This window comes from Poecilia latipinna, unplaced genomic scaffold (assembly GCF_001443285.1).
Source record: "Poecilia latipinna isolate Pla-1442-1.1 unplaced genomic scaffold, P_latipinna-1.0 Scaffold363, whole genome shotgun sequence".
NCBI lineage: Eukaryota > Metazoa > Chordata > Actinopteri > Cyprinodontiformes > Poeciliidae > Poecilia > Poecilia latipinna.
Genome location: NW_015112979.1, coordinates 270,088 through 280,887, shown reverse-complemented (window position 1 = coordinate 280,887; position 10,800 = coordinate 270,088). Strand labels below are relative to the sequence as shown.

The 10,800-nt window shown below is 39.2% G+C and overlaps 1 protein-coding gene across 7 annotated transcripts in view; it reads right to left on the bottom strand.

Annotated features, from left to right (window-relative positions):
• anks1b (ankyrin repeat and sterile alpha motif domain containing 1B) overlaps positions 1–10,800 on the bottom strand; it is a 206,927-nt gene that overhangs the window by 86,061 nt on the left and 110,066 nt on the right. For all 7 annotated transcript variants that reach the window (XM_015036284.1, XM_015036282.1, XM_015036283.1 and 4 more), the window contains exon 11: positions 7,867–8,023. In XM_015036284.1, the coding sequence (XP_014891770.1) occupies positions 7,867–8,023 (157 nt within the window). The remainder of the gene's footprint in view (positions 1–7,866; positions 8,024–10,800) is intronic.

Genomic DNA, 10,800 nt, shown 5'->3' with positions numbered 1-10,800 from the left:
GGAAAACACAAAAAACAAACCGATCTCCTTTGTCGCAACACTGCTTTCAGAGGTGGCGACATGCATACACAAATATAATTGCAGCTTTCTGTCAGCTGCTACCTGCCAACGAAGATCCAATCAGAGGTCAGAGCATCATCCAATTATGGTTTGATACCCAGCTAGAAAGATTCACACGCAGCGGCATCACTGTTGGTGAAAGCACCTCACAAATCTGATGCAACTTCAAGGATAAAGTTTATTTACAGTCCCTGGCAGAAGTATTCACACCGCTTTTATTTCTCACATTGTCATTTTATCCCTCCAAACAGGAATCTGTTTTTTATGAGATGGACCAAAACAAAATAGTGAATGATTAGAAAAGGATACTTTTGTTTACAAAAATATCAAAAGAATGTCTCCAAAATAAACAAACTTGATACTCCTCTGCCATGTAAAACATTATTCCAGAAGTCCTGGTCTTTGTCTACATTCTCTGTGGAAAAGTTTAACGTTTTGTTCCGTTTTTTTTTAATAGAGCAACGGTTTCTTCTTCTTCTTCTTCTTCTTTACACCTACTATGAAAGTTAAACTCAAAGGTCCTCAAAAACGCTGAACAACAACAAACTAAGCAAGCGGTCCTGATGTGATCTGCCTTGTGTACTGAAATTAAATCCAAATCCGTGCAGTGGTTTCACTCAAGGATCCACCAGTAGACAGACAATCATCCAGCAACTGCCTGTGGCTGAATCAATGATTAATGTGGGTGTAAACAGAAAATAAAAACTGGCAAAATGTGAGCGAGACAAAAGGAAGGAAGCAGCAGAGGGATAAATATAGAGATTGAAGCTTTTACTGTTGAATATATAAGCCTGTCAACGCTGAGGCTTTTGATGATGGATCTCTGTGTGTGCAACCGTATTTCCGTCAGATCTGCCAGGGGTTCACTCCTGGGAAATACGCGCATTCCTCCCCAACGACAATGTGTGTTTATGTGAGCATTTGGAACTATACAGCTTATATCTATAGATGTATGTGTGTGTGGAGCAGTGAGAAAACATGTAGAGGAATGTGTTCAAAGTAAAAAAAAAATAATAAAAAAAAAAACCTCAATCAAAAACCAGAGGAGCAGAAATCGCTTGTTGCACGTAACTTCTAACTCCTCAGAGAAACAATTATGAGCTGGACATGAGACGTTATCCCTCCACTAAGTCATAAATTTATTTATTTCACACAGACAAAAAATAAAAACATGTTCATGAATCTCAAAAATGTCACTCTGGCAAAGAAAAACTTTCCTCCTTTAACGTGCCATCCATCATGTGTGAGTTGATTGGAAAAACTCCTCTCAGAGCAGAAGAAATGTGATCACAACAAAACCAACATCATCTTTTGATTAAACTGATTAAATTGGAGCATTCGGTCATCTTTGATTAAAAAAAAAAACTGCTATGTTCTGACTTCAAATAACGTTCAGCTCTCTGAGTGGGAGTTTTCTGACCTTTACTCATTTCTACGGTGGCCCGGAAGGGTTGTCGAAATGAAAAGGCACAACGCTACACCAAAAGCCAATCCGCAACAACAAAACAACAGTGGAAGTTATGCTAGCAAGTTTAACAAAAATGTTGTTTTATGCTAAAACTTTTACTTTCCATAAACCTGAGATTTTACCTGAGTTTCTTATATCCAATATGCTGAAAATCTAGATGGCATCCAGACATGATGCCTGGAGAAAATTCTCCGTCTGGATGCTCACACAAGGCTGAGCATCTCTGATTCCTTAAATCCTTCTCCAAACCGCTACAAGTAATTAACAGGGTCAGTTCCCAAAACTCTCCTCTTTAAGTACATCCACACAAATTTTCCTAGGAAAGCTTCAAAGTGTTGGAATGCATCCTCGTAAACTGGAAAACATTCAAAAGCTTCAAATGGTTCAGGCTTCTATTTCTCAAACATGTCTGTGAGTTTGTGAGCGTTTGGTTCTGACGAGTGTTTCATCAGATGCTGCCTTCATATGTGCAAATCAAGACGAATCCTGTCGAGATGAGTTCTTCAGGCTGTCGGATCTGCCGCTGTGCAGCTCTAACACTTTACATGCTTGCTCTTTGTGCATGTGAGCCGAATCACAGCTCTTCTCTGCATCTTACAGTTAGCGTTTGATCAAGTTCAGGGCAAAACAAAAAGAAGAAAAAAAAAAGAAAAAAAAAAACTTTTTCCCCTCCATCTATATATTTTCTAAAAACACAATTTAAAGTCAGGAAAATGTATACAAACAAGTTGAAGGAAAACTTTAAACCAAACTTAGATTAGTGCAAACATCCAAAACAAACTCAACATAATTAAAAGTCTACACTTAATTGAAACGCAATTAAAAACAAAGTAAAAATGCGAAGTAAAAGTGTGGGAGTGTGGCTGTGTGCATAGCAGTTCTCCACAGTGATTTCCTCTTGCTGTAAGAGAAGACAACACTTTATTGCTTTTTCTTCCGACAAGTCAATGGACCCAAACACTTTTAATGTCAGAGCCCAGAGCGACTACAAGCTGCCATTAGCCTGACTGAGCCGCAAGTGTCGACCAAAGTGGGATAAATGAGCTGAGAAGCAGCAGCAGCATCGCCGCTTTATCCACCACAGAGAAGTGCCAGAGAAAGTTCATGTGGGTGGCAGAGTCTTTATTCATTAACATTTTAGCTGCTAACAACAGCAAAGATCTGGGTGGAAATTTTTACCTTTGAAAAATAGTTTTTTTTAGAAAAGCTCCAGCGATGGAAGGACAGTCTTGGTCTCACTTATGGATAAAATTTTGAAAATGTAGATAAAAAGAGAAAATCCTCAAATATTCAACCAGAACTTCACTAGAAACTTATTGCCATAGAAATAATATAGCTAAAATGCAATAAGTCAAAGTATATTTAACCAAATATGGGTTTTATTTTAAACATTTTTGTTTTCAAAAATGTTTGAAAATCATGTTTTGTTTTCCTTCCATCTTAGCATTATGAACTGCTCTGAGTTGGCCAGTTAAACATTATCTTTATCTTTACTTATCGCTTCCAGACCAAGGCTTTGTAAACTTTATAAAACCAAATATCTCCATCACGTCATTTAAAATATAATATTGCACACATGGGATATGTTTCAAAAAAGTTTTCACCAACATAAACCCACATAAAAACACTCCTTAGTGTTGTTTAAACATGCCAAACCCACAGGGGGAAGTGTACTGCAAAGCCAACACCCAATCAGATTGCTTCAAAATGACGACTTCCTGATAGGAATTAAACACGGTTCATGTATGCGGGCAGATAGATAAGGTTCCGTTTTCAATATATAAGTCACCATTTAACTACAAAGAGTAGAAATATGAGTGCAAATATTTGCAACTGAAAAATATTATCCAAGATATTCAATTCTTTGGTGAAAATGAGATGAAAACAGAAATGCATCACCAAGCCAACTTGTCTATTTAAGGTTGTGTGTGCTTCATTTTGGAAAAATGCACAACAATCTTAACTTGCATAGCGAACATTACACTCTGTGCATTTGAAATAATTGAAGAGATTGTGGTTAATTAGGGCTAACGGCATCTGCAGGCAAGCAGTGCGGCAGAAACAGATCCTCTTGTTTGAAACAAATCCATCCCATGCAGCAAGTATAATCCCTGCTTAATTCACTTAATGACTGCTTTAAAACTCATGCAGTTGGAGGATCAGGCTAAAAAACTCTCCCAATATACGCAGCATTACAAAGAACATAATTCCATTTATTCCCTTTCAGGAGTGACAGGCTATGAAGTGGGAGGACGTGTGGTGCAGTGGGATGCAACATTCCCATAAATACTGCAGCATCCGAGGTAGGACAGGTTTGAGAAGCCGAGGAAGCGCAGAGACAACAGGTCTCTGCTGTTTCAGAGGCTGCTGGACTGAGCCACAGCGAGCACAGAGAATACGATAAAGCTGCTTTGATTGTTGAGGCAGAGAAGAGGTTCAGAGACTGTCAGCCTGCAGCGCTGTGACGATGCAGCTGAAGGCAGTACCTGCAGAAAACCCTCCACCAGCACAGAAACATCTATATGGGGCATTTCAGAAAATATTCACCTCCAACACCGAGGTTCCGATCAAGTTTTTTTTGTTGTTTTACATGCATCTAAATGTCAAAACTTAATCATTTAAGACATATTGTACGTTTATTTTTGCTTTTATTCCTGTCATGCATAATCTCACCTAGTGTTGAGGAGCTGCTGCAAACTTTAAACCACTGCTTCATGGACTGTGGCTGGCTCAGATGTTTATTTTATGAAATGGAATAAATGTGTAGGTTTAGCTTTAGTGCCTTCCAGACGAATAAAGTGTGCACTGCACACTTTATTTTGTTTGCAAAAAGGTTTGAAAACAATGTATCGTATCCTTAGCAATATGCGCTGTTTTGTGTTGGCCAGTTCATCAAATGACACAATTATCTTTGCAGACTAAGGTTTTGTAAACACGCAACCTTTACAAAAGCACATATTTCTGTCACATCGTTAAAAGATAACATCTTACACAAAGGATTTGTTCCAGAAAAGTTTTCATTCACATGAACTCAGACAAAAACACTCCTTAGTGTTGTTTTAAACATGCCAAACCCATAGTGGGCAGTGCAGCACAAAGCTAACACCCAATCAGGTTGCTTCAAAACGACGACTTCCTGTTTGGAAATAAACATGGTGCCAGGAAGTTCATTTATGTGGATAGATATGTAGATTTAACTTCTTCTAAATAGCACATTAGAATTTTAAATTAAACACAAGTCAATGTCAAATGGGAATTGTGTCAAATATATTAGTATTTTAATATTTTCCATGTATGCACGCAAACCTAAAGTTTGTTTAAATGTCCACTTTGATGAAGGTTTTTGTAAATAATTGTTTTTAGTGATTTTAAACTGATTTTTTATGTGGCTGAAGGCCAAAATACGTAAAAGTGTGTTTGTTTCCCCAGATATCTGGATATGTCTGGACCAATGGACTTGGCCCAGGATTGTTAAAAATATGGTCAATTGAAAACAAATTTTGAATTTAAATGCATCGAGTTTCTGCTTCTCATCTCAGACCCAGCGACTCCGTGCTCCTCTGTCATCACATCCTTCCTCTCAGGGGAAGATAAAGACACTGATTCACATCCTCGTCTAGTTTGCCCGACATGTGACTGAGCTCAGAGCAGGCATCCAGGATTTTCCTTCCTGCTGTGTCACAAGTTCAAATTTATGTAAAAGAATCAGCCGAAAGCTGCTCCCAAACTTCACCAGCTCAATGCGTAACCTGCGCTAACCCTGTTTTTCTTCCACAATGAAGTGGATGCAGGCAGCAAGATTTCACATCAGATGCAGGGAGTTCAGGCTCGACTCTTTCATTCTCTCTTCCCCCCATCCCAACCTTTTGGTCAGGTAAGACAGCACTTAGAGAGCGACGAACAAACAGCACCCACACAGCTCACTTACGTCAGTCGAGCAATTTTCCACCAACAGATTCTCAAACTGACAGAAATCACCCAGCATTCAGCTTCTCGCTCTCGAGCTGCTGACTGTGAACCGGCGGCTCAACTCTACAGCCAATCAAAACGAAACCCCCCCCCCCCCCCCAAAAAAAAAAAAAAAAAAACGTGGGACGAGACTTCCCTCGGTGGTAGCCTCTCACAGCTCTGCTGGTAGGAGCGAGGCAGGGAGGAGGGGTTGATATGTCACTACCAAGACAGTTCCCATGGAAACATACAGGTGACTCACCAGCCAGGGATGCAGTTGCCCTGACAACCTGCAGTGTGTAGCTTTGCAGCAGGACACCAGTGAAAAAGGGGAAGGGTGAATTGTGGGTGCCAAGACTACAATGGAGCAGGCGAAACGTGACGAGCAAACAGGAAGTAGAGAGAAAGTTAAAGCTGGTGGAAGAGTTCAGACCAAGTCCAACTCTAATATCAGAGTTGGAAAAAAATATTTTAAAAATAGCTTTTTTTTGCTCGATAGCCCAACCAGCATCCAACAGGCGAGTAATTGTCACTGCACTTGGTTTGATTACTAAATAACTTTTCTTTGTTCTAAGCTTCACGTTAACAGTCGATCTAGCTGTGATATATCGCCCCCTGGTGGTGGCTGCAGAACGCAGCAGCTTTATGCTAATTTTTTCAACGATCTGATAAATCGTAGCTGGAGCAATGCTAAAAGGATGAAACTAAATAACAGCTGCTTATTTATGTTTTTTATGTACAAGCTAACGTTAGCGGTGCAGCTAACTTTAGCCAACACAGGAAGCTAAGAAAGTCTAAACCACTTCTTTCTAAGTCATGGGGAGTGTTTGTGATGTGTAGTAAACGTGGTCACTGCCGTCACAGAGGTTGTTACTTTTAGCAGTGACCAAAATTCTTACACCTTTAGCTACTTTCCATCTATTCCCACTGTGAATTTCTGTGATTTTCACAACAACTTTCATCAGGATTAATTGTATACTCTTGTTCTTCAATAAAGCATATTTATTCATCCCATAAAACTAATTACAATACAAAATCATTCTGTTTTTTTTCCTCCTCACATGAACCACATTTGGTTCAACACAGGAGTGTCATAAGGTGGTGGTGGTAGTGGTGAGGAGAGACGCAGAGACCCAGATTGTGGTGATGATGAAGAGTTTAATGAGCGAGACGAACACAGTCCTGGCTCAGGCAGCACGGCAGCAAACAAGCACGTAGCTAATACCGGTGGACTGAACACAGAAATAAACTACCTCAGGACTTAACAGTTCTACTGAGGGGAAAACAAACTCACGTTGCGTTAGACAATAGACAAGGATCCGACGAAGAACACAGATAACAGGTGAGACTAAATACACCTGTAATCAAGGGAATGAGACACACCTGGGAAGCAATCAACGGGGAGGACAGGACAGAGACTCGCAGGGAAACAGAATCACACAGAAAAACTCAAAACTAGACACAGAAACATGGATCGTGACAAGGAGAAATTTAAGCCCAACAAGCAAACGTTGTGGATGTCCAGCAACATTATTTATTAAAGATTAAAATGTATATTTATGCATTTGCGACATCTATTGACTTTTCCAAGTTCCAGGTTCTCAAAAACATGTTTTTCTATTGTTTGATTCAGATTCTGCATTACCACATCTAACAGATGTTGTTCTAAACAAAACATGTTACATAAACGTCCACACTGAAATCAGTCACTTCCTGAACGAGGTCGTTTGCATGTGTAACTGCAGAATGTGTACCATTTTGACACACTGATATGCAGTGGAAAATATAATGATTTCTAAAAATATTTTCAGTTATCACTCAGTTGTTGCTGCACAGAATAAGATGAACAGAGGGAAAATGTACAAGATTTCTTCCTACGCTTTAAAAAAGGGGAAATATTTCTGTTCAGAAAAAACGGCAACAAATGTTGGGAAACCAAAAGAGCGACACTCATCACCTTTATTTTATTTAACACAATATCAGAACTCCTTTTAGGCTAGTTGCATGTCTGCTAAGCAGCTGAGTCCATAAGGTGAAAGAAGTTGACACTTTGAATAATTAACCAGCTAATATTGACTCCCACTGTTATTTTATACAGAGTCAAAAGGCATAAATGTATAAATATTTCACACGCATACAGCACTTTTAGATTACATCAAATTTGCTACTAAATTTAGGTGTTCTTTTAGGAGTTTCTTCTTACGTTTGTTAAAATTAGATAGCACAGATAGAAAAAACCTGAACAAACCACGCTTTTCTTAAATCCTGAACCTCTAAAATACAAAATGTGATTCATGGTACACCTGGCATGATATTTGACCTATTCATTAGTTGATGTACTTTTAATTGCGGAAAGAGACACAGAAAAATCACAAAGTGGTTCCTCTCACCGTTACGGGCGCAGACGTTGAGCCGGTGGTTGATTTCGAGGGAGCAGGGCTTGCGCGTGACGGCGGTGGTCACGGACTCGTATGGGTTGTCCTCGTCTTCGGGCAGGAAAACGTCCAGCGACGGAGAGGTGACCAGCTCAGCAGAATGCTTAAAATCCTGGATGAAGACAAGCAAAACACAGAAATGTTGATCGTTTCCCTAAAACATACCAGGGCTGGAGCCAGGACAATTCCCTGGAGCCTTTCCTCCACCACTGTCATTTATTTCAAGCACTTTGGTGGGTACAAACACATGCACTCCATCCATTTACCACAAGAGCACCTCCAATTACAGCACAGACTGCAGCCTGTCATTAACTAAAGCAGAAACGTGGATCATGACGATGATTTCTGACTTTAAAGTGAATCTGGCTCAGAAAAACCAAGATGAGAGCAGACAGCAGAGCCAGAGTGCTTTCAGATGATTCACTGAGGGCCAATCGTTTAAAATCAAGCCAAACGCCTCACTTCTGTAAACTCTACATTCAGGCTCTAAAATTCAAACATCAGAGTTCATCTAAAAGGTTTCAACTCTCCTCTGTCTTTTAAAACTTTTGGTTTTATTCCTTCTTCGTGATGAACGTTTGTATTTCCAACATCATCAGCAAATGTATTCACTTTTCAAATATGACTAATCTGATCATGAAAGATAAAATAAACATGGAAAATTAAAGTTTGAAGCTTCAGAGGGTTTGTTTAAACAGATGGAAGACATGTCTGGTGGTATTTGAATTGCTTCAGGGCGTCATCTCATCACATGCTTTGATTCGCCGAAAAAAGAAGCAGTTAAGTAATCCCACATCTAATGTCTTTTTGTTCCACAAAGCAATTAAAACAGTTTGACTGTCAATTAGATTTTTCTTTACACATTTGTGAAACTTATCTCCAAAAGCATCCAACACTGACATTTTTAAATGACACAATGTCTTGCTACATATGATACATGCAAACGCATAGCAGAAAAACGTCCTCCAAGTATGTTTAAATGTTTCATCCTGCAGCAGAACAACAAACCTCAACAAAGAGCCAGAGCTACGTCAGAAAGTCTTAGATAAAACCATATTCATGAGGTATAATGACCTCAAAGTGTAGACCTAAATTAAATTGGCAATCTGCAGTAAGATTGTACAAACACTATCCAACCTGAATTTTCCATAAAAAGAAAATCTCTTTCTCGGCAGAGATGTACCAGGAGACACAGAGCCGCAAGTGTAGAAACAAAAAGTTGTATTGACTCAAATCACACATTATTTGGAAGAACTGTTCCAGTAACATTTGATGTTTAAGCTACATAAAAGTTGAATTCGATTACATTTTGAGACTGAAAACATAAATGTCGATTCTGGAGCCACCTTTGCAGGTTACGACAGGAAGATTTCAAATTGCACATTCCTGCAGCTGCAGTGAAAAGGTCGAGTCCCACCGGGCTCAGAGAGCGAGCCAAAGCCCAAATGTCCCTTATCAGTGAGGCAGATGTGTACAGGGAAGGAATGAAAAACAGCAGTGATGTGGAGCAGGGGGAAAGGTTGCAGGAGACGGCGTGATTCCCGCCAAGAAGACAAAACATTCCCTTCCCCATTACACCACCTTTGGACGTCCTTTTCCCACAACACGGGACTCATCGTTCTGGAGCGTCATTTGGCCGACGATGCAGATCCTAATGGGATCAGTGGTTAACATGTCACTATGACCGCAGCTCGTGTGTGGCTACGCCTTGTCTCATCACTGGTTTAAATATATTTATGAAATGACTCCATTATCCCCCTCCTCCACCTACTTCCTACCTTTTCTCGTAATTCAAAACCTATTAGTCTTCTTGCCATTATCTGCTACTACATTACCCACACTGCACCAGGCTATCAATCTTCCAGAGAGCACACTCCAAAACCATAAATCACTTTGGCTGAGAGAGCAATCAGTCTGCTGATGGTTTCTCTCACATCACTGATTCTCAATTTCAAATGTATTTTCACAGAAAGCCAACAAACTCAAAGAGCCATCTCACTCTCTTTTTTTGCTCCTTTCAGTCTTCATCATCTCTCAATTAGATTGTCATTACTGGTTAATGCTGATCCAGTCAGGCTTGTTCGCCTTCACTCCACACATGGCCTGCCTCAGCTGACACTGATTTGGGTCGACAGACTGGTTAGGTCCAGATTTCACACCGAACTAAAAGAAAAACCTGTTCCTTTAAGAAGCCAGCGGTAAAAAAAAAAAGCAAGCAAACAAAAAATAGTTAAATCATATTTGAGTGTATCCGACTTTGATTTACACAATTGCCTCTGAAGTGGGAATATCTGGAGAAGCAGATAACTTAAGATGTTAATATGTGAGAAATTACAAACTTTCTGTCACTAATGAGTCTCTCATAGAAAATACTTTATTCCAACTTTATGGGCTTCAGTGGAACATTGACTCACCTCAGCATGTAGGACGCTTAATGTCAGAAGTAAAACTGAGCGACTAAAATATTAGATCAGACACTAAGAACACTGACATAGTATTTCCAAAGAGTTGGGTTCTATAAATGTGGAAAAAAAAATACAATGAGCAGAAATGCAGATTAATTCCACACTCCTGATCCCAATATACATTCACTATTCAAAAGGCATCAGATACAAACAGAGAAGACTTGATGTTCCACTTTCTCAATTTGGACCCATGTAGCACACATTTTTCAATGTGAGTGCAAACAGACAATATATATATATATATATATATATATATATATATATATATATATGTATATATATATATATATATATATATATATATATATATATATATATATATATATATATATATATATATATAGAGAGAGAGAGAGAGAGAGAGAGAGAGCGAGAAACCTGTTTGTAACTCAGACACCGGTAAACGCAATCAATAGCGCACGTT